The 25,137-nt window shown below is 35.4% G+C and overlaps 1 protein-coding gene across 1 annotated transcript in view; it reads left to right on the forward strand.

Moving 5' to 3' along the window:
• Ascc3 (activating signal cointegrator 1 complex subunit 3) overlaps window positions 1–25,137 on the forward strand; it is a 268,769-nt gene that overhangs the window by 155,325 nt on the left and 88,307 nt on the right. Inside the window, exons 31-36 of the mRNA XM_021173819.1 lie at window positions 4,935–5,072; window positions 5,164–5,284; window positions 6,579–6,711; window positions 9,821–9,946; window positions 22,504–22,615; window positions 22,786–22,920. Of these exons, the coding sequence (XP_021029478.1) occupies window positions 4,935–5,072; window positions 5,164–5,284; window positions 6,579–6,711; window positions 9,821–9,946; window positions 22,504–22,615; window positions 22,786–22,920 (765 nt within the window). The remainder of the gene's footprint in view (window positions 1–4,934; window positions 5,073–5,163; window positions 5,285–6,578; window positions 6,712–9,820; window positions 9,947–22,503; window positions 22,616–22,785; window positions 22,921–25,137) is intronic.

Here is a 25,137-nt window from a genome sequence, read left to right on the forward strand (position 1 = left end):
GAAAGATGGCCTAGTCGGCCATCAGTGGAAAGAGAGGCCCATTGGACTTGCAAACTTTATATGCCCCAATATAGGGGAATGCCAGGGCCAAAAGAACGGGAATGGGTGGGTAGGGAAGGGGGGGCGCTATGGGGGACTTTTGGGATAGCATTGGAAATGTAATTGAGGAAAATATGTAATAAAAATATTAAAAATTTAAAAAAAAAGGAACATTATATATTAGGGTGCCCAATTGACATCTGCACATATGCCAGAATCAAATGAGGGATACTGAACCTTTGTTAGTACCATGGTTCTGCAACATTGAGAATACCATATAAAAGGCTGTTCCTCCTGAAAGCAATGAGGTGACCTTGACAATATATTATGCCCTTCTGGTTATCATCTTTAATGATTTAATTCATAAAAATGAAATATAATTGTGCTACTTTTAAATGTTAGCTTTAGTCAGGTACTTTGAATCCCAGCACTGGGGAGGTAGGGGCAGGAAGATATCTCTGAGTTCAAGACTAGCCTAGTCTACAGAGTGAGTTCCAGGACAACCAGGGATTCAACTAGACCCTGTCTCCAAAAAAAAAAAAAAAAAAAAAAAAAGATAACTCTATAAAATTCCTTTGCAAATTAGTTTCTTCTGCATTCAAAAAGCCTTTTTAATATATGGAAATAGTCTCCAAACATAAAGTAGAATCAAAACTCTCTAAAAGTGGAAATAAGTACAAAAGTTATGTTCAAAAGTAAATATGAATTGTGTACAGAATGATTTTCTGCTGGTGATGTAGGGAATTATTGTAAAAATGAGGGTAAGGAAAGATTGTTAATATCTTATCCTATGACTCAGTTTTTATATTATTAGTAAAAAATTAGGCCAAGCTAAAAATAATTTTTAAATGTTATTTTGCATGTTTGGGAGACATGACAGATCTGTTGTTTAGATTTTATTTACTTTCAGACTTTATTTTACTCATTTGTAATTCACACTTTCTTTGTATATTTACTCTGCATGTAATTTTTTTCTGTCATCATTACCAACGATTGAACCCATGGCTTTATATGTGAAAAGCAGGTGCTCTGTTGCTAAACTTTGCCCTCAGGCAGAATTATTTCATTAATTACATATGTATATACTTAAATTTAGTATGTCACTCTATGGTATAAATCATTCATTGTATGGTTGTATTTGGGGTTCAGGAAAGGAACATAATTTTCAGTATTGGGGATTTTTGGAAATTATATTCTGGATAACTACTTCTTGAATTTTTTTAGCATATCCGTAGAATGTTTAGTTGCTTCCTTCACTGTTAATTTCCTCTCTTCTATTGGGTTCATCATAGAGAAACAGGTTAAGAAATGAATATTTGGTACAAAAATATTTAAACTTATTTAATATGTGTATCAATGTGACTTGTTTATTTCTGTTTTTAAAAGTATTTGTAGCTTTTGTGGTTCTTCTGCTTGGTATATCTTCTATTGAGCAGTTCTAACTATTGATAAGCATCATTCAGTGGCATATGGTCTGAGTCTGACATGCTTTGAAAAGAGTACAGAGTTCTGATAATGAGGATTCTGTGAAAATGGGAAAACCAGCACAACAGATATGCTTTGAGAAGCTATGGGATTTTAGCATCTTGAAACAATATATCATACTCAAAGGGACAGAACTGGCCTGCACAGCCTGTTAGCTCATTCTTGTCCAATCTGGTCTCCTTTCTTTTGGAGCCAGCATTGTCATCAAGTTGCTGAATTATATTCTGACTGGAGTGTTCTTTAGGCCCAGAGTAATGTATCTACTTAAATGGAATCCTATCTCTCTACAAAAGCTTTTTGAGTATAATAAATTTAAAATATAAAAAATTCTATTAAGTTAAAGTAAATTGTTCAACAGCTTACATATGTGCCTCGCTCCTATCCATTAAACAGATCACTCCTTCGAAGAATATAGATCTGCTTCTCTTTCATGTACAATATGGAATTTTTTTTTTGTTTAACTATTAGGTTGTCTAACATATTTCAGAGGCTGTTTATTAGAAAAATACCAATGCATCATAACAAATATCTCTTAAACAAATAGAAACTCCCTGTTGTTTTCATTGTTGTAGACATGATTCCTTAGCATCCCATCTTACCAAAAATTAAGCCTTTCAGGCTCATCATATCTGTTTTTATGTAATAAGTAATGGGCCTTATATGTGCTTAGGTATTCCTAGAGAAATTGAGATGATAATCCAAATAACTTTTGTGCATTTTATTGTATTGACTCAAAGTTGAGAAAAATTACTGTTTTGATTTCAAAATCAGTGAAACTTTTAAATTTGACATAATTTAGCACACTATGTTATATACTGTGATTTTAGTACTACTGCATTACATAAAGAATAATCTGTGATAAGCTTTGAAAAGTGGTAGCACAATGGCAGGCAAACAGGAAGGAATAAAGAAATATCTACTAAGATGTTTACCATTCATTATATAAAAATTCCCCAATCATTTTTACTTGACTTAAAATGTTTTCATCTAAATTAAACTCATTTTTAAAAAGAATAACAAAGACATATGATTCAATAAAATATATTTTTTTTAAATTCATTCTACTTCAGTAGTATTTTATGTTAAATGATTAACATCTATAAATTTTGCTTTTTGCTGTACAGAAAATTCAGATTCATCTCTAGAAACTGATAATAAATGAAGTTGTATTTCTGTGATTGCTCTCTTGAGCATTTCGGGGATTTCCCATTCAGATAGGCAACGCTCTCCTTTTAATGTGTTGATTTATGTGAACATGAGGTGGAGGGAGTAAAAAACAGCTCCTCTTTTCCCAAACCTTCTATCACAAGCAGCTTTGGCTTTTGATTGTCATGGGACAGTATGAGTTACACAGTTCATTTGTACTTATTAAAAAACTGAAAAATCTAGAAGTCATTTTAAGAAAACATCAGTTAATTAATAACTGATAGAATAGATTGAAAATAACTAATGATGTGAAAACGGCTCACATATAATTTGTGAGAAATTTAAGAACCTTCTTATACTATCTTCATTGTAGACAGAGTACGTATCTTACACAAAATTTCAGATAGTTTGTTAAGTTCACAGATAAATACAGAAATGCTGTTAGTTACCATGTGGTATGAGATGGAATAAACTAATAATACACTGCAGCCAACACAGTGAAAGTTGATAGGTAATATTTTTATATGGATGTTATTCAGAGTATTGTCTACTCAATGAACTGCTTTCTGTAAGTTAATATTACTACTAAGCTTTACTTGCATTATACATTATTATGTATTATATGTAAAACAGTTTTTCCAACATTTTAAATTTCTACAAGATTTTTATTGAGAAACAAAACAAATAGAAAGGGTAGCAATTATATGGGTAATGTGGACCGATCGATATATTTCTTCTAAAATGTAGCAGCTAGGTAAAAGATCCCTAGTTGTAGATTTTGAGATGCTTAGTTTACGAGATGCCAAGAAGTGCTTGCTGATAGGAGCCTGATAAACTGTCTCCTGAGAGGCTCTGACAAAGCTGGACAAGTACAGAGGTGGATGTTCGCAGCCAACCATTGAACTGAGCATGGGGTCCCCTATGGAAACATTAGAAAAAGGACTGAAGGAACTGAAGGGGTTTGCAACCCCATAAGTCGAACAACAATATCAACCAATCACACCCCCTCCCCCTACCCTCTCCTCCCAAGAGCTCCCAGGGACTAAACCACCAACCAAAGAATACACTTGGAGGGACCCATGGCTCCAGCTGAATATGTAGCTGAGGATGACCTTGTTGGGCAACAGTGGGAGGAGAGGCCCTTGGTCCTGTGAAGACTCGATGCCCCAGTGTAAGGGAATGCCAGGGCAGGGCAGTGGGAGTGGGTAGGTGGGTGGGGGAACATCCTCATAGAAGCAGGGTGAGGGGAGGTGGGATAGGAGGTTTCTGGGGGAAACTGGGAAAGTGGATAACATTTGAAATGTAAATAAAGAAAAATATGTAATAAAAGAAAAAAAACTAGATACGGATGTGTTATAGGCAAAAGGTTAATACCCATAAATATAAAGATCTATATCACACTAATAAGAAAAAAGAGAGCTATCACGTCATCTAAAGCAAAATGTTAATTCATGAGAGTGAAGAGGGAGGAAGGAAAACAGGAAAGAAAGAAAACAGCCAGGAAATAGGAAACACTTTTTTAGCTTCACTGCTAATCAAAGTAATAAGGAATAAGCAAAAATAGTCTAATTTTTCTTTTTATGATAAAAATGGTTCAGACTGATATAATTAAAGCTGTGGCCTTTTCCGGGAGAGAAGTTTGAAATAGACATCCTTAAAGTATCTTCAACTCTTCTTAACCTTCAGGAAATTGGTTTATAAAATTAACAGTAGCTATTATTACATGGCTCTAATCGGAGAATTTAAAAGCATATATCAGATTACTATTATTCTAATTTACAGATAAAGAAACTAAGGCTCAGAGAAGTCATGTGACTTTGTCAAAGTCATGTGACTACTAAGATCAGTATGAAAGCTTTTTTGGAATAATTTCTGTGTGCTAGTACTGTATCAGATGTTTTTTGTTTGTATTTTCTCAGTTTTAAATGCAGAACCAGAAAGGTAAGTATTTTTAAAAATATAATAAGATCTGAACTATTTTAGACAACATTATATCCTTTTAGTCTGTAATCATTAAGGGGAACTTATGATTATCATGATATATTTTTCTCTTATTGTATAATATTAAAAAGGGTAGTATGGAGAACATGTTTTTACTAAGAAGGAATTCTTTTCAGTTTACCTAGCTTCAGTGGAAATGGTAGAGGTGTTTATAATGTCATTAAAAGAAAACAAGCACAGTAATATCAATCACATGTAATTGAAATGCATGAGTCTTTTGAAGCAGATGCATCTGCATCTTGGATTTGTGCTTGCATTTGCAGATGGACAACATCATTGGAACAGTACGAGATTCCAACCTGAAGCTGACTCTAGCTTTTGGAATAGGAATGCATCATGCTGGCCTGCATGAAAGAGACCGAAAAACTGTAGAAGAGCTGTTTGTGAACTGTAAAGTTCAGGTACTTCCTTTTCTGTCCTCCATGAAAACATACTTAAAAGTAACAGAAGTTTTCTTTTATTTAGCTGTAAGACATTATCTTTATCTTTTAGGTTCTCATTGCTACAAGCACATTAGCATGGGGTGTAAACTTTCCAGCACACTTAGTAATTATTAAGGGAACTGAATATTATGATGGAAAGACAAGACGTTATGTGGATTTTCCCATCACAGGTAACTTCCTTACTGCAGAGGTATATTAAGCTTGTATTTTGTTCTTAGCAGGTTAGGTCATAGCCACTACAGTTTACATAAATTTAATATTGAGATTTCATTCCATTTAAGTATATAATTAAACAAGTTATGAAGTGTTATTTTTCAGTAAAAATACTTATGAAAATATTGAATTTGTGTATTTACTTTTTCAATCTCTTAAATAATAGTACTGGTTAATAGTTACTAAGAAAAATAAATTTTGATTCAGCAGTTCAATAATAGATTTCAGAAGCTAAATAGTTTTAATTATAAATTACTATAAATGTTCTTATAGATTAAAAAAATAAATAAAATTTATTCTCCAGGAGCATGAAAGATAAGAACCAAATAGACTTCTTATCTAGGGGAAACATAGACAAATGCCCTAACAGGAAAGGTTTCCTATATGGGTTTGCTTTTTCCTTGTTTAATTAAAATAGAGATATTACTTATTTTGTGAGTTCATGTATGCATTCATGCTCATATTGTAGTGTGGTGGGTACACTAGCACTATGTGTGTACATGCCGGTAGAGGCCAGAAGATGATAGCAGTTGTCTTTCTCAATCACTGCTATTATTTACTAAAGCATGGGCTCAGTTATGTACTAAATCACAGACTAGATGAACTCATCTGGTCTAGCTAGCCAACTTGTTTTGAGAGTCTCTGCCTCTGCCTCCCAAGCACTGAGATATAGGCAGGCTGCCATACCCTTCTGGCTTTTATATCAGTGCTGCATCTCAAAACTCATCTTAAATCATATAACTCAAGAGAAATTTATTTCACAAATAATGTAAGCTACCATTTTAAGAGTTCAAACTTAAGGGGCTGGAGAGATGGCTCAGTGGTTAAGAGTACTGTCTACTCTTCCAGAGGTCCTGAGTTCAATTCCCAGCATCTACATAGTAGCTCACAACCATCTGTTATGGGATCTGATGTCTTCTGGAGTATCTGAAAACAGCTACAACGTACTCATATAAATAAAATGAATAAATCTTTAAAAATACAAAAGGAAAAAAAAAGAGTTCAAACTTAAATCACAGTCACTTAATATAAATTTTTCAGTATAGCATATTATATATATATATATATATAGTATATGTACATTTATATATAAGTTAGGGAATGTATTAGTAATGATCAAAGAAGCACACATATGTTCTTAAAATATTCTGTTGACTGTTAATTCTTTCTGTTAGAAGCATGCCCTTATTAGTGACTCTCTAACTCATGCTAAGTGTCACTTCAGAATCCCTTTTATTTTTTCTTCCATAGATGTGCTGCAGATGATGGGACGAGCTGGGAGACCTCAGTTTGATGACCAGGGCAAAGCTGTAATTCTAGTTCATGATATAAAAAAAGATTTTTATAAAAAGTTTCTTTATGAACCTTTCCCAGTAGAATCAAGGTAAGTTTGGTTTTAAACAAGTATAAAGGTTTTCATACAATTTTTTTATTATATTCTTTCCCATCCCCAACTCTTCTCAGATTATTTCCACCTCCCTACCCACCCAACTTCATGTTCATGCAACCTCTTCTACTCTCCCCCCCACCCTTATCTGTTTCCCTCAAAAGAACCAAAAAAACAAAAACTGTCTGGTTGGTGGCTCAGTGTCTGAGAGATCTCGGGAGTCCAGGTTAGTTGAGACAGCTGGTCTTCCTGTGGGGTCACCCTCCTCCTCAGCTTCTTCCAGCTTTTCCCTAATTCTACCACAGGAGTCCCCAGCTTCTATCCATTAGTTGGGTGTAAGTATCTGCATCTGACCCTTTGAGCTACTTGTTGGGCCTCTCAGATGGCAGCCATGCTAGGCTTCTGTCTGCAAGCACACCATAGCATCAGTAACAGTGTCGGGACCTGGAGCCTCCCAGTGAGCTGGATCCTAAATTTGGCTTCACTGGACCTCCTTTCTCTCAGGCTCTTCTCCATTTTTGTCCCTTCAATTCTTTCAGATAGGAGCAATTGTAGGTCAGAGTTTTTGACTGTGGGATGGCAACCCCATCCCTCTACTTAATTTACTTTTATTGGAGGTGGGCTCTGCACTCTTCCCACTGTAAGGCATGTCATCTAAAGGCCCTTTGGGTTGAGGTTGCCTGTTTCCATTCTTTCTGCTGGCTCTTATGACTTCAGTCCTGTTTGCACCCTCTGCCCAATACCTGATCAAATCTTTTATAAGATAAACATTTATTAAAGACTTCAACAGTTCCAAAAGTTGGTGGTTACCTTTTGGTTGCTTGCTTTGGCTTTTATATGTGGATGGTTTGGGGGGGTTAAGTCATGCTAAGCCTTACTACTAAGTATATCACTGGCCTTCTTGCTTTTTATTTTGAGAAAAGGTTTTACTAAGATACCCAGACTGAATGAACTCACTGAGTAGCCTAGGCAGGCCTTGAAGTTGCAGCTTCTATACCTCAGCGCCCCTTCCCTGAGGAACTGGGATCACAGGACTACACCATCAGGCTGTTGGCTTGTTTGATAGTGTTTTACAAAGATGAATAAAGTCATGTCTAAATATCAGAATTAGACATCATAGATATTTAAAAACATAAGATATTATAAGCAACTTTATAAAAATGATTTTATAGTTCAGCTCAAAGAGTAAAATTTATTTAAAGAAATTAAACTATCACAATACAAAAGAAAAGTCATCACTATCTGCTCTTTCAAAGCAATTGAATTCAAAATGCAAAATTTTATAATGAAATGTTCCTACCCAGGTGCTTTACTGTTGAATTCTTTCTAGTGTTGATGGATAGTGTCCGTCACAAGTGAACATTGTCCTAGTAATAAAAAGGGTAGGATTCTCAGGGTATAGTGGTGCACACTTACAGTCCCCGGACTCAGGAGGCAGATGGAAGAAAGTCCATGTAAGTTTGAGGCCAGCTTGGTCTACATTAGCACATTTCAGGCCCACTAGGACTAGACTATATAGTGAGATATCCAGAGACACAAACTAGTAGACAGAGGACAGATGAAAGAAAAAGAAGAGAAATTTAGGGAGTCTGAATAACTTAGATGATAAAATTCAGTATGAATTTTTTAAGAACTTAACTGACTTGTGTATCTATTAAATTAATACAGAATTCCAAAACAAAATTAAACTCAGCAATATATACAAACAGTTACAAGTTTACTTTATTCTATAAATGCAAAAATTGTTTTCTGAAAAGAAGTGAATCATACAGCAAAAGCATGTGAGAAACATCATATGACTATCTTATACATTTTTAAAGTGTTTGGCATAACCCATTTATTAAAAAAAAAACTAATTTACTCTGAACATTGTATAGTAAAAAGTTAACTTTTCTGGTACTTTGACTATTGCTAACATTTTATGTGTCATAGGGTTTTCCATAATTAACTTACTTCTCTATCAGTGCACATTTAGCAATCCAATTTTTTCCTCTTAATGGTTTGTTTTATAAGTATTCATGTTTTGTCTGCGTATATGTAAGAGTACCACATGCCTGCCATGCCCAGGGAGGCAAGAAGAGGGCATCAGATCCCTGGAACTGGAGTTAAAATCTGTTGAGTTCCCTTATGGGTACCAGAAACCATGGTCAGGTCCTCTGCATGTATTAACTGCTGGGCTCCACAGTTTACTGTGCTTGTACATAATGTAATGGTCAAGCATTTTACCCTTCCAATATCACATGTAAATATTTTTCTGTCAGGTTGTGATGAAAAAATGAAATTTCTAGATTATAGACTGCCTTCAAATAGACACTGCCAGTAGTTTCATTAGGCCTGAGTCCATTCTTGTTCTGTCACAAGTAAATTGTGATTGACATAAAGAACGCTTTTTACATTCAGGTAGATATTTTTTTTAATCTCTTCATGTCCTTTGTAAAAAAACTAATTTGAATACTTGCATAAGTTCTTATGTGTAATTATTTAGCCTTTTTCTTACATTGCTTGCTTTTTTTAATTTTATATAAGAAACTAAAATTAGCATGTTCCTTCCAGTTTTTCAACACATCTGATCACCTTTGCATATACCACAATCCCTAATAGAGTGTTGTTCTATTTTTTCAAGCATTTAATACTCAGCTAGTGAATAGAAGAAACGCCTTTCTCCTACCAACCCTGTCTCAACTATTCCCTTGTACTCCTCCACAGAATTTATTCCATTCTGATTGCAGCACTTCATGTTTCACACATGATATTTTTTTTTCCGTGGTTCTCATCTTCCCTCTTAAGTTTCTAGCCCTCTTCTGACCAGCTTTTGTTTTATTTTTCAGATAGCCATTCTTTTCTTAAAAGTTGATTGCAAGGACTACCATGTGCTAATTTATGATGTGTACCTAAGTTAATGGTCCTTAGTGATGAATCTGTAACGGCTTTTGACAGTTATCATTAAGTAGTATGTAATAAATAAATTCTAAATTATGGACAGGTGTTATACTAATATATAAATTTAAAAAGCCACTTTTCTATAGCTTAGAACTTAAAATCTGAATCTTGACTGAATTAAGTGTATTTTATTCATTGTATTTCTTGTCTTTTATTCAATATATAGCTTATTAGGAGTGTTGTCTGACCACTTAAATGCAGAGATTGCTGGAGGTACAATAACATCAAAGCAAGATGCAATGGATTATATCACCTGGACTTACTTTTTCCGACGTCTTATCATGAATCCCAGGTAAGTGTGGAGTTTTTTGAAAGAGCAATTGCAAATTATGTGTACAGAGAGCACAAGTACTTACAAGAAACACCAAAATCTTTGTATTTTTGTCAGCTCTTAACAATGCTAGTGATGCCAGTTTGCCAGAAAATTAGATAATGTCTCATGTGGTCATAGTACAAGACAGCATAGTTGATTTATGCATTTACTAAGTTTTGAATTGCCATGGGATAATTTTCTTATGCAGTTGGGAAACTAAATACTGGAAGCCATTAAGAAATCTTCCGAACTTTGTGGTAGTGACTGTCTTAGGTACAGTTGAAGTTCAGAGAAAAATGAGAGTGTTGTAGTTGGATGAGAGAAGTTTATGAGGCATTTTGTAGGATTAACAAGAACCCTGGAAGAGAAGAGATGATTGCAGTGTATTTGATTCTATGGAAGTAGAAAAGGTATAGTAGAAAAGAAAAAGCATTTAGACATAAAATAAAAGCAAAGGTTCCTGGATCTTAGAACAGTTATTAGTGTTTGGAGCATATGAAAACTTGCTGTAGTCAGAGAGTAAAGAGTACAGGGCTAAACCTTGTTCCCATCAGAATGTAGATCAGAGCATTGGAGGGAACAGTGTCTGTGCCCTATACATCATGCTAAGGAATGCACCCCTGATCCTGCCAGGAGGTAAGGAAACGAGCCAGTATGAATGTTTATAAGTGAAATAACATCGTCAGATTAGGTTTTGTTCAGTTCCTAGGCACTTTGGCAGAGCATCAGTTGTTATAGGAAGACAGTTATACCAGAAAGACCAATCAAAAGGTATTTACTAATAGAGGGAGGTGCTGAGGGCTGTAACAGATACAGAGGGAATGGAGCATGGGTCAAATCTGAGGTATTCCTGAAGAAATAGTAAGTCATTAAGAGGTCTTTAGCAGAAAAATGGTAAGAAATCTTTTCAGAAATTTCTTTTCAGACAGCATTTCTTCTTACACAGCAGTTTTAAATTGTGGTGTTATTGCTTAGAGTTCCTTAACCATTAGAGTATTTGGGAAGGTGCCAGTACAATTAAGAGGATGACCGTCCTTGCTAAGACTATATGTCCCAGTACAGGGGAATGCCAGGGCCAAGAAGCGGGAGTGGATGGGTTGGGGGGCGGGGGGGTGGGGGTGGATATAGGGGATTTTTGGAGAGGAATCTAGGAAAGGGGATAGCGTTTGAAATGTAAATGAAGAAAATATCTAATAAAAAAAAAAAGAAGAAGAAGAAGATGACCGTCTAGAAAGACATGTTTTCCGAAGGGAACAGATTATAGGAGTAGAGGAATGTGATGGACTTTCCATGTATTTTACCCAAGCTTGCTTGATGACTGAAGAAATAAATGGAAGCAAATTACTTTAAGTGCCTTGCCCTCCCCACTTGATCACTAATTGAAAAAATACCTTACAGCTGGGTCTCATGGAGGCATTTCCTCAAGGTAGGCTCCTTTCTCTGTGATAACTCCAGCTTGTGTCAAGTTGACACACAAATCCAGCCAGTATACATGTTATTATGTGCTTTCTGCATTTGCATATCACCTGGATATGAGGGGCTTCAAAGTATGCTGCTGGGTCTTTGCTCCATTATATTACTGTAGTATCTTCTCATTGTGAATACTACAACACAGACTTCCCACAGCATTTCATTCTTACTAGGCCTAAAGCTGAATTAATCATAAACCTATCAAAATTCTCGAATCTCATTTTCTTCTGTTGATATTACCACTCATCATTTTGGCTTTTACTTCAGAACCGATCTTTTCTTTTTTATTTCTTTTCACTTTCCCTAGTTTTAGTCACTCTTCAACTGCTTCTAACCTATCCCTGTTCTAGTCTCATTTGTGCTCTATCAAATACTGTTTATCAAAAATTAAGTTAATTATGTAGAAAATGTAAATTAGATACAGTTTGGCTTTCTTTTAACATAATGAGTAAGAAATTTCCCAGTGTTTTTTGTTTGAATTGGCTTCTTTTTATTTTTTATTGTGAGGAAAGCTATATACAGCCATAATAAATAGTAGTAATTAGAACTGGAACTAGAAGTGGTACACAGCAATGAATTTTAAAAGGAAATTATACTAGCTCTCTGATCCAAGGAATTTTGAGTATCAGTGACTTATGGATCAACCCTGCTTGTAGTCAACATTTATGTCAGTCAACACACATTGCAGAGTTCACGTTGTCTCACAAGCTTTGTCTTATGGCCATTATTGCCTAAGAGGAAATTTAGGGACTAGTTGTCTAAAGAGTCCACCATCTTAATGATCTGGCTTAAAAAAGTTTCTACTTGTGGCAGTTGCTTTCCCTGTTCATTGACCTATAGGACAGTTCCCAAAGGCACTGGAAGAGATAGAAGAAGAATATATTTACCCACAGCAACTCCAGTAAGCAGGTTTTTCTTACTTGGGGCTTTTGCTGCCATTGTTGATCCTGTTTGGTATACCCTCCCCAGCCATCATAGCCATCCAGGCCATGAAAGTCTTAAATATTAAGTCTTAATTATGAACTAACCAGTACCCCCAGAGCTCATATCTCTAGCTGCATATGTAGCAGAAGATGGCATAGTCGATCATCACTGGGAAGAGAGGCCCTTTGGTATTGCAAACTTTATATGCCCCAGTACAGGGGAATGCCAGGGCCAAGAATCAAGAGTGGGTGGGTAGGGGAGCAGGAGGGGGGGGGATGTAGGGGACTTTCAGGATAGCATTTGAAATGTATATAAAGAAAATATCTAATAAAAATTATCCAGTCACTTTTTCATAAATGATATATCAACTGATTTTTAGAATGAGAAAAGTATCCATTCTTGACTCCCTATATAGCACATGTGCTTATTCCTTTAGTAGTTACCTAAATAGATGTTTGTGATAACTCTGGTTAGAAGACAACTATCATTCTGCAGTACAAGCCTTCTTGGGAAAGTGGTTGCTGGACAACCATAAAGCTCCAAGTTCCAGCCACAATTCTAGCTGTCTTGAAGGTGCATTAGTCAAATAAACAAAAGTTTTTGCTTTGCTGTGGTGAATAAGTCATGTGGTACAGGCCACAGCTTTGGCTTTTTCATTGTGGGTAAAAGGGACACCACTACAGCACAGGACATGGGCAGAATCATTTCGTGTCATAAGTTAGGTCAGTTATGGTAATAAATCCTTTCCATGGTTTATATTTCCCTGTTTTAAGATATAAATTCTCAGATCCATTTACTTCTGTTTATTTGGGGGTTGGCAGTTAAGACAGTGTCTCACTGTATAGCTCTAATGCTATTCTGGAACTCAGCTGTTCTGGAACTCACTATGTAGACCAGGCTGATCCCAAACTCACAGAGCTACCTTCTGCCTCTGCCTCTGTGCCTCTCTGCCTCTGCCACATACAAAATTAAAACAGAAGTTTTAAAACCTATTTAATTGACTATTAAAGTTGGGAAGTTGTACAAGAGGATATATTCAGGAATACTAGTGTACACCTGTAATGCTATCACTGGGGAAGCAGAGTAGAGGTGATATTGGCTTACATAGCAAAACTTTCTCTCAAAACAGTAGGAGAGAAAGCAAACAAGAGAGCACAATAACATGCAAACAAAACTGGCCTTTCCTCTGGTAACAACCATCAGGTGCACCAAGATGGGTGCATGCAAATACATCCAGGAGCTATGGAGGAAGAAGCAGCCTGATGCGATGCACTTTCTTTTGAGGTTCTGCTGCTGGAACTACCACCAGCTCTGCACTGCACAGGGTTTCCCACCTTACCTGGCTTGATAAAGCACAAAGGGTGAGATACAAAGCCAAGAAAGGTTATGTCATATTTTTGTCTGCTGTGGTGTCCACAAATGCCTAGTTCTCAATGGTGCAACTTATAGCAAGCCTGTCCATCGTGGTTGTAACCAGACAAAGTTTGTTCAAAGCCTTCAAAGTCTATGGCTAAGGAGAGAGCTGAATGACATTGTGAGACTTTGATTATAGTTCTAAATTCTTACTGGGTTAGTAAAGATTCCACATAAAATTCTTCAAGGTTATCATCATTGATTCATTGCATAAAGTTATCAGAAAAAATCATGACACTAGTGGATCACCAAACCAGTTCATATCTAGTGGCTCTCACCAGGCAGCCTGGAGAATGTGCAATAGTCTTCAGCTCCACTGATACACCTAATTAGGTAATTAGGTTAATACACCTAATGTTTATAAACAATTTACCCAATAAACAATTTAGGACAGTCATGACTTCTTAAAGGTGGTTTTATCTGTTCAAAGTTGGCTGGAGATTGTCATGAATGCTTTGTGCAAATAGCTTTCAAAGTGAGTAATGTTTGAAAACTATAAGTGATGCTATATCTTGTTTCTAATAAACTTACTCTCTGTCTTTGCATTATCTGCTTATAGGATTAAATGTACAGTATTTATGCTCACTATGAGATATCCTATTTATAAAATCCTGTAAAAGTAGTCCTGAGCCCTATAGATGTGTTTGCTGGATGGATATGTTAGGTGACGGAACCTACGGTTTTATTAGGATGATGCAGTCTTCTGGTTCACTGAAGTGACTGCGTGCTTGAGAGTTCGATGATTATAAGTTTTAGAGTTGGAGTTTGCTTTTAGAACTGTGTAGAAAGAGAGGCTTTCAAGCCTGTTTTTCTCAGCTTTCATAGAAAACTGAGATCAACTACAACCTGCATTTTAAAAATTGACCTTAGTCTCCCATAGAAGCACCAGGTAAACTTTCTGGCAGATTGTTGTGCTTTGTTGGCTCTCTGGGGTATGGCTGCAATGCCCAGTAGTCAGTGTTGACACCTGTGGTGTTGACTGAACATTGGATGGGATGAAGCACATTTAGGGGTAATATGATGAGATTGTGCTTGGGGCAGACTATTTCCTTAGTATTCGTAAGCTAGTGATGGATGCCATGTGAGGTTCAACTAAACTTACAAAACGTTATGATCAAGTTAGTATGTAACCATTAATGAAGCTTCTAGCCACATAACAAGTATGGTTGGGTATTTAAAGATCAATCTTAAGCCAGTCAGTTCATCTTGGGGTTCACTCAACTTGGACGTAAAAGAACAGCAGTTAGTATGATTTCATTGTTTACAGTCCACCCTTAGGTAGTCCCTGGAGTTATTTGTCCTTGGTATATTATCTGGAGGTTCTTGACAATTCACAAAGGCCACACATAACACCATGTTGTTTTATTTCTCATTATGCAATGCCTTGAATACAGTTCTTTTCTTAAACTGATTTTTCTTTTGAGATTAAAGGGATTATTTTATTGGCTTACAGAAAGAAAATACGCACACCCAAAGTCTTGAGAACTTGAATTCTTTTCTATACAACAGAAAAATCATTGTATATAGAGGTTGTTCAACTAAAGTTATAAATGTCTGTTAAAGATGTGGGAAAAAATAAGGTAAAATAAGAATTAAAACAATAAGAATGCTTTGTATCAATAGCAGTAAAATCACCAAAAAGTTTTAGTCATTTCCAAAAGGATGCAGGTATCTAAAAACAGTGTCACAATATATAAAACAAGGAATGATGGAAATCCAAATTTCTAGTTCAACCAAATTACATCTATATGTAATTTTAGCTTATGTATAAAAATAAAAATGATAGATATATTTTTTAAAACACAGTCTTTGAATAGCAGTTAATAGATTTGAATTATTCTTTGCATCTTTGTACATGTGCTGTTGCAAAGGACTGTGTAGAGTGATAACAATATACAAGTAAAATGTGTCATGTACTAGACCAGAAAGATAGAATTAGGCTTCCAAATTTAGTTCAGAAAGCTACGTTCTCAGAGCAGGACAGAATGCATATAGACAGAGCATACCTTGCAATAAATGACAGGCCACAGAGTGCACCGGGTTAAGAATTGTTTTAGATTTTGGAATATTTGCATATGGCTAGTGGGATATCCTGGGGAAAGTGTCCATGTATGACCACGAATTCATTTATACTTCACGCAGATATTAGACATGCAGCCTGGAAGTTGATTTCATGCAAAACTTTTTTTAGTGTTTCTATATTTTGACCACAACTTGTCACATGAGATCAGGTGTGGAATTTTTACTTGTGATATGACATGGATCCTCAAAACATTTCAGAATTTGGAGTATTCTATATTTTGTGGTTTTTTTTAAGGAATATTTAACCTGTATAAACAGAAAAAAATATTAAGTATGAGGGGAAAAAAACAGTCTGATGGCTTCAGAATTTAAAACTTACACCAATGAAAGATGAAATTAAAACATTAAGTAGACTAGAACAAGAAAAAATAAATGCGTTTCCTATCAAAGAAAAACCAAAACACAGATCCATAAAGATTTTGTAGCTTTAAAGATTTTAAATAAAGAATTCAGAAATGAATACTAGACATTGATCTTAAGAAACTAGGTAAAGAATAGCAAAATATAAATGACAGAAAGGGGCTTATAAACATAAAAATTAGAATTAATAAATTTCAAACTACAAATTATTAATAATATTTGTGGAATTTATCCATATCTAGCATGCTATTTTAAGGTCTTAACTTGTTACTGCTCTCATCTACCTTTCATGGACAAAGAAAGACCCAGGAGATGAGGCACTGTGGCCACAGTAGCACAGCCCAGAGCAGCACAGTCAGCTCTGATGTCCCACAGGTGTATCTCTAGCAGACCCATTACCAAGTCCAGAAGACAAATATCTATACTCATTGACCGCCTCTCTTCTTGATACTGTGCTACAACTGTTCTTTGTGGAGACCATGCTTGACAAGTTTGGGCTATTTAATGCCTTCCTGCCTTGAACAGTTTTTTAAAACTCTATATACCTTTACAGCTACATAAAAATAAAAACTATGCCCAGAGTGTACAGTAAACTTTTTAATAAGTTGTAAATAAGCCCTCACATTGTTTCTGAGAGATTGCCTTTTAAACAAATATTGTTAGAAACATTTGGCAGTGAATGTTATAAACATTTATCTTTTAAAAAATTTCTGAGTTCTGTAGGCCAGCCTGGTCTACAAAGTGAGTTCCAGGACAGCCAGGGCTTCAGAGAAATCCTGTCTTGAAAAACCAAAAAAAAAAAAAAAAAATTCTTAATTTTTTTAAATCTACAGGGTAAATTTTAAGATGTTTATGTACATCTGTATGTTGCCAAATCAGTTAATTAGGCATAATTTATATCCTCCACCTCATGTATGTTTTGTGGTAATAACGTTAAAAATCTATTACTTAATTCATTTTTAAATACATATTAAGTCAGTCACCCTGCTTTGCAGACCACCAGCACTCAATCTTCCTAGTAACTGAAACTGCATTGTTTTACCAGTATACTACCTTTCTGTCTTTACCAAACCTGTTAAAATCAGCAAACTGCTTTCTAATTCTGAGCATCAGTGCATTGTACTGTATATACTCATTTCAGTTTGCTGAGAATACACTTCTTTCCTTTTCCTCCTTCCTCTTGTTTGTTTTTTTTTTTTTTCTTTTTTTCCTTTTTGGTATTTGAGTTTTGTTTTTTCAATTCAGTGTAGCCCTGGCTGTCCTAAACTCACTCTGTGGGCCAGACGGCCTGAAACTCAGAGAGATCCACCTGCCTCTACCTCCTGAGTGCTGGAACTTTAGTGGTGTTGCACTAGCACGCCCAGCTACATTTCTTTCTTTTTAAAGGCTGAGTAGTGTCATGTGTATCTATGCTATTATGTAGTTGTTCATCCACTGGTGGGTGTTTACATTGTGTTACTTTCTTGGATGTTGTAGAAGATGCTGAGGTGAACGTGACAGCTGGATAATTTGATAAGTTTGTGGTTAGTCTTATGGGAAATTTTCATACTGTTCTCCAAAATAACTACTAATTTATATTCTGACCAACAGTGTGCAAGCAATCCCTTTACTTTACATCCTCATGATTGGCTTTCACTATTTTTTTTTTAATTATTGTCTCTGTTAAAATCATCTATCCCCAGTGCAAGAGACAAAGACGTAAGAGTTAAGGAAACAGTTAATTTTCTTTAAAAATTACATTTTTCTCATATTAACAAATGCATTTTATCTAATTTTAATTTTTTTCCTAGAGCTTTCTTTCTTCCAGTGGAATAGACTGAAATTTGACTTATCTTAGTCGGGAATGGTGTACATATGCAAGCTAGCTAGCTTCTGTATGTGCTCACGCATGTGTGCATGTGTTTGTAATCAGGTGGCACGTTTATGTTTATTTACCCATAGAACAGAAATACTTTTTCCAAAAGATAGTTCTTTATAGATAAATACAAAACCTGATTGCTCTACGTCCCCTTTATTGTACCACCACAATAAAACTTGCACTACCCCACACTAACCGCTGTTCCTGGCTTGCTGTGTGCCTGCTTATATTCACACATGTTTGTAAATACATATGCATCTATTATATATCTGCATGTGTATACACTCATTCAAATGTGTTTAAACACATTGTTTTCATAAAATAGAAACCATTCCAAATTGAATTTGTGGTTCAATTTGTATTTTCAGTTTCACTGCTTTTAAATATATCTAGGCAAAAATGAGGTCTTTTCAGCTGTCCCCGAGCGCTCTTCCATTATTTGTGTCATTATTACTGCTGCATAATCTGAACATAAAAAAACATGGTGTTGTAACAAATGACTTCCCAGCACTGACAGTTACTGCAGTGGCATTTCAGTACTGATGGAAAATTTCCCAGCAAGCTATCTAGCCAGGTTTACATAAACCAAAGAGGAACTGGCTGCCACTGTTCACATTAAATGCAAAATGATGTAACTTTGTCTCAGTTTCACTTTGCTATAAAACCTTTTTCATTCCTAGATAGGGAAATTTCATCTGTTTTAAAATTAGAAAAATATTCTGTGGCTTTGTGTGGGTAATTCTTATTTCTACCTTGATAAAGATTTTTTTTGATAATATTTTTAAAGTTGTGTTAGGTTTTAATTGTTCAAATTTTATGGACTTTTACATTTTTATGTCAGGAAGAGCCTTGTTATGACTTTTTCCCAATGGACTGCTAATATAAGTTAGCTTGTCTCGCCCATGTGCTAGATGCTGTCAGTATCAAACTGCCTTTGACTTTCACACTTCTCAGGGGACTAGTAATTGTTGTGTTCAAACAGCCTGTAATTGTGATCCCGCTGGCTTTCTCAGTACGCTTCTGGCTATTAGAATCATTAAACAACTCAGCACCTGTTAACAGCATTGTAAATATTCAGCCCTGCTTGTGTGCAGGTTAAGTCCAATATAGAGAAATCTTACAGAACTCAGTCTCATAAATTAGAGCTTCTGACAAGTCAATTACTGCAAAACTGCCTTTCTCTGTGAAAGAAATGAAATAGCATGCTGACAAAAGGTAGGCTTTCTGTTTGTAGCAGACAAAAATAATGACTTGATGATTCGACACAGTGAGCATGAAACTGCAGTCTGCCTGTTAGCTGTAATTAAACACTTGTGTAAAAGTCGATGTTTAAATAACCAGTAAATTATAAATTTTTACTGTAGAGAGTACAACATGAAAACAGGCCCTTTTGGTTAGCTGCCACATGCTTTTTCAAGTTAGTAAAGTGATTATTGAAAGTAATATGTGTTTGTACTTTGCTTAGAAACTGGGAAATAACAAAGTTCACTCAGAGGAAGAATGGGAACATATCGTGCAGTCAATCAGACCATCAGCATTTATTAACTCTCAACATATTATGTATCCGAAAACAATTGTTTTACATTTGCATTGTCTCACAATTTACGTATCAAATTATGTTGGACAGTATACTTTTTAGAATTTTTTAATGTCTTGCCTTGAGATCAATATTAAGCCAAGGAATGTGTTTGATAACTGTCAGTAAAGTTCAGTAGCATGGATTGTATTCGTGTTTCCTGCAGTTGTACCTGTGAGAATTTTGACCATATTTAGAGAAAAAAAAATTTTTGTATGGAATGGGTATCAGTAAAAACCTTAGATACTTCCTTTAGAACAAGGTAATTGTTTAGTGGTTAGATTGTGAATAATGTTTTGTAAGGTAATTTATATTATCATAAATTTGATGAAAGTTTTTTATTTTAGCAATTGATTTTTTTTTTTAATGGTTACAAAGTGTTTGACTGACTGACTCGAATGAAATTCTCAAAAATACATAGAAGGAAAATTCACCACCAAATCAAAATTCTGATGAATAAAGTAAAATAAAACAAGATATAGTAAATGATATAAAATAAATACTGAATCATCTGTCTTACGGAGATTTAAAATTGATGTCTTTATTTTTACATCTAATATTTTTTATAGTATAAAGTAGCAAGTTGGCATTTCAGTTAAATATTTAGGATAACAATTATGTGATGTAAAACAAAATCTATGATCTCTAATAAACATAAATAAAAGTGAAATTTTAATTTTTCTTTCATGATAATATTGTTTTCTATAAATTGAATTGCATGAAGAATGTTTTCTGACTCTGAAAATGATACTATCAATGCATTTTCTTGGGCACATTTACCAGTATTTTTAATTAATTTTATTAAACTGGAACTGCTTAACAGTTGTAGATAATATTAAATATATAGGCTTAGCAAGCCCAATTAATGTCAGATATAGGTAGAGTCCTTATATTGCAGAAAGTTTGAGAAATTTAATTTTGGGATTAAAAATGAAAGGGAAACATTTTAACAACCTGGAAATTAATCTACTTTTGATACTTCAAATTGCCAGAATGTTTTATTATTTTATGTTTTTTATTTCATGTTTATGCTTTTATGTTGTTTTGCCTGAATGTACGCTTGTGCACTGTGTGATTGCATGGTGCTTGTAGAGGCTAAAGAAGAGAATTACACCTGGGTCCACCTGGGAAAATGAGCTAGTGCTCTTAATCACTGCCCCAGTAGATCCATAATTTTTATTTTCACTTTTAAAGCAGAATTATCCTAACCAAATATCAGAAATTAATCATTTCCCAAGATAAAAGACGTAGTTCCTGACTTTTTCTAATGCTTCTTTTTATCTCCACATGGGCTTATGACATAAATATGAGGACTTTGTGAACATTAATAATATTTGTAATTCACTTTATCTCTTCATTGATAATTTCTGCATTGAGCTTTGTGACAAAAGGTTATTTGTTTAAACAGCAGTACTTTTTCCATGAACAGAAAGATTTTTGCTAAGCAAAATCTAGCCTTTTACTGATCACTCCACAGTGAAGACTTAGTTGAGTGTAGACAATTCAAATCCTAGTGTCTTATGAGTGTCAGTGCAGAGACATTGTAATGTTCATCATTTTCACTAACTTCTATTTCTACTTAAAATTGATCCTGACATGATTTTAATTCTCCACTCAAATATTTTAAAATAAGTTTTAACTTCTGTAGAAATTGAAACTGCCTCCCACAAAGAGTCACGTTGGCATGTTTCTCCATCCCTCTGTGATAGAGATTTCATATGGACCTTTCATTTGAGATTTTTTTTTTCCAATCCTGTTCAAACTTTGAAACCGCCTTGATAGGATTTTAGTAAAAAGAGTCTGTAAGTCTCAAGACCACTTTCAATTCCACTCTTGTCCTTTGAATAGAGGTTAGGTAGGATATTATAGATTCCAGTGGAGTTTACTGTCAGGAATTAGGAAATTGCCATAATTGTTCATGTAACCTTCACTCTTTAGATTTCTTCCCAGGTTAAAACAAAACTCCTTGTGGTCAGTGATTTGCCTTTCATTGTTGCAGTGGAAAATGAATGGTCAGATGAATTGGCTGTTCTTACAGCATTCATTTGGAAACTTCACAGAGCCTGAACCTTTGTGTTTTCTATGCAGTGCAAGACAGAATGCCTAATTTTAGCTTGATGACTTTCCTTTGGGGCATTAGAACAGCATTTGTTGCATTAACACTAGGGAAAAAAATTCTCAAAATTTCCTAGAAAAACTCATATACCATTAAGATCAGTAGCTCTGATTGTTTTGTGAAGTCGTTAAGGGTAGTGTGTGTGTGTGTGTGTGTGTGTGTGTGTGTGTGTGTGTGTGTGTGTGTGCATGAACCCATATGTGTATATTGTATGGGATTTCAGCCAAACTGCATTTTGTACTTCCTAAACTTAGTGCCTAAGGCTACTTTGGAATAGAATTAATACCAAGTTTAGCTTAAGAAAGTGTTTCCTCATACAGATATTTTAATCCTGTGCTGATGGTGTAGTAAGCATTTAATGAAAGTTAGGAATTACTTATGTCTTCATTACATAATTCTATACTTTCACATTTTGGTCTTTACTTATAATAAATAAATCATTTTCTTAAGGTTCATATTTAAAAAGAGTACAAAAACAAAAAAGACAGTTTTTTCATATGCCATTTAACTATCTATTTTACATATTTGTGATTTATTGTCTTTTTCATTGGTGTTAGCAAACTTTAGTTTTAGACCTTTGACCTGCAAAATGGGAATGTTATTTGTGGTTGTTTTAACTTTTCATTGTGCTTTCTATTTGGTGTAAATTCATGCTTTTAAAGTTCTGACAAGGTTGTAAAGCTGACTTGACAGTTCTAGCAGACAGACCTTGAAACTGATCATGCTTTTTTTCCTAGCTACTACAGCTTGGGTGACGTCAGCCAGGACTCCATAAACAAGTTCCTGTCACATCTGATTGGGCAGTCTCTGGTTGAATTGGAGCTTTCCCACTGCATTGAAGTTGGAGAGGTATGACTTCTGAACCAACTTTCAATAGGGCAGGGCGCATGGAGCTTGTGCTATCCAAATTTGCAACAAATCAGTTGCAGTAGCAACTACAGTATGAATTATTACCCTTCAAGTAATGGAAGCTTCCACTGAATGTCTCATTTGCCTTATTTTATCTTTATTTAAAACAGGATAATCGCACCATTGAACCACTGACATGTGGTCGAATTGCCTCCTATTACTATTTGAAGCACAAAACTGTCAAAATGTTCAAGGACCGTTTGAAACCTGAATGCAGCACTGAAGAACTGCTGTCAATTCTGAGTGTGAGTTTTATACTACTGTGATTTTTGTACTTATATTTCATACTTTCTCCTTTTTTATTATTTAAACATTTTTTATTAGATATTTTCTTCATTTACAATTGAAAAGCTATCCCAAAAGTCCTTTATACCCTCCCCACGCCCTGCTCCCCAACCCATCTACTCCCGTTTCCTGGCCCTGGCATTTCCCTATATTGGGGCATATAATCTTTGTAAGACCAAGGGCCTCTCTTTCCACTGATGGCTGACTAGGCCATCTTCTGCTTCATATGCAGCTAGAGACACAAGCTCAGGGGGTACTGGTTAGTTCATATTACTGTTCCTCCTATAGGTTTACAGACCCCTTCAGCTCCTTGGGTACTTTCTCTAGCTCCTCCATTGGGGTCTCCCTGTATTCCATCCAATAGATGACGGTGAGCATCCACTTATGTATTTGCAAGGCACTACCATGGCCTCACAAGAGACAGCTATATCAGGGTCATGTCAGCAAATTCTTGCTGGCATATGCAATAGTGTCTGCATTTGGTGGTTGATTATGGTATGGATCCCTCGATGGGGCAGTCTCTGCATGGTCCTTCCTTCCGTCTCAGCTCCAAACTTTGTAACTTCTTCCATGTTCCCCATTCTAAGGAGGGACGAAGTATCCACACTTTGGTCTTACTTCTTCTTGAATTTCATGTGTTTTGCAAATTGTATCTTGGGTATTCTAAGTTTCTGGGCTAATATCCACTTATCAGTGAGTGCATATCGTGTGAGTTCTTTTGGGATTGGGTTACCTCACTCAGGATGATACCCTCCAGATCCATCCATTTGCCTAAGAATTTCATAAATTAATTGTTTTTTAATAGCTGATTAGTACTCCATTGTGTAAATGTACCACATTTTCTGTATCCATTCCTCTCTTGAGGAACATTAATTTAAACCTCAAGTGTTTTCAGTTTTGAAAATTTACCTGAGAGTCTCAGGATGGTCTTTCTTCTTTCAAACAAGATTTCTTCCCATTTTTATATACGATAATCTTGCAACAAATTTGACTCTATGACTCATTCAGAGCAGGATCCTCCTGAGTAGAATAGGTGCTGTGGCTATGTGAATCAAAATTAGTGGCATATTTTGCACTGTCCAGAGGAAGCCTGGTAGCTTTTCCTCTAGCTGAAATTGCAAACTTGCTGTGTATTTGGGTGCTTCTTCTTGAGTACTGACTCTGATGTTACTAAAGAGGTTTTTCATAAGGCACTATATGATTAAATTCTATTTCAAATTAACACTAAGAAAGCTCTTTAATGCCCATGCCCACATTCCCATCACTCACGATCCAAAAAGAAAAAGTTAACAATATGTATCACACATACATCTGCTATATGCTTCTGTCTCCATTTTCCCCAGAAAACTAAAACCTCTATTTACTGAACTTTGTAAAAGGTGAGAGGTGAGAGGTGTCTTATTTTGCCTGCAAGTTGGTTGTCCAGTGGGCTCCAGGTATCCACCTATCTCTGTCTCCAAGTCCTAGGGTTGTATGCCTAGGTGTATGCCACCATGTCTGGCTTTTTATGCAAATGAAAGGCATCCAAGTTCATGGTGCTTAGATAGCAGACATTTTACCTACTGGTCCATGTCCCCAATCTACTATCGTATTTTCTTAAGTATAATTTTGCCCATGATGAAATCCTCTTGCTTCTGGCACTAGCGAGATGGTTCAGCAGTTAAGAACACTTGCTCTTCCAATGAACACAAATTTGGTTCCTAGCACACACATCAGGCAGCGTATAACTTCATGAAACTCAAACTCCCTGGACTCTTCTAGCCTCTCAGGGCACTTACACCAGGGCATACATTTACAGAAAAATACACCTAAATCCATTTGTGTGTGTGTGTGTGTGTGTGTGTGTACACATGAATAACTGTACAGATTGAGGAGGTTATATTTCTTTAGGGATATATTCATACACTTATGTAATAATAATTTTTAAATGGAGGCATGAAATATAAGAGAGCAAAGGGAGAGGTACATGGGATAAATGGTAGGCAGAAGGGGAAGGGGAAAAACAAACTAATTTTATTTTTTTTTTAAATTTTTAATATTTTTTATTACATATTTTCCTCAATTACATTTCCAATGCTATTCCAAAAGTCCCCCATACCGCCCCCCACTTCCCTACCCACCCATTCCCATTCTTTTGGCCCTGGCATTCCCCTATATTGGGGCATATAAAGTTTGCA

The sequence above is a fragment of the Mus caroli genome, chromosome 10 (genome assembly GCF_900094665.2).
Source record: "Mus caroli chromosome 10, CAROLI_EIJ_v1.1, whole genome shotgun sequence".
In the NCBI taxonomy this organism is placed as follows: domain Eukaryota; kingdom Metazoa; phylum Chordata; class Mammalia; order Rodentia; family Muridae; genus Mus; species Mus caroli.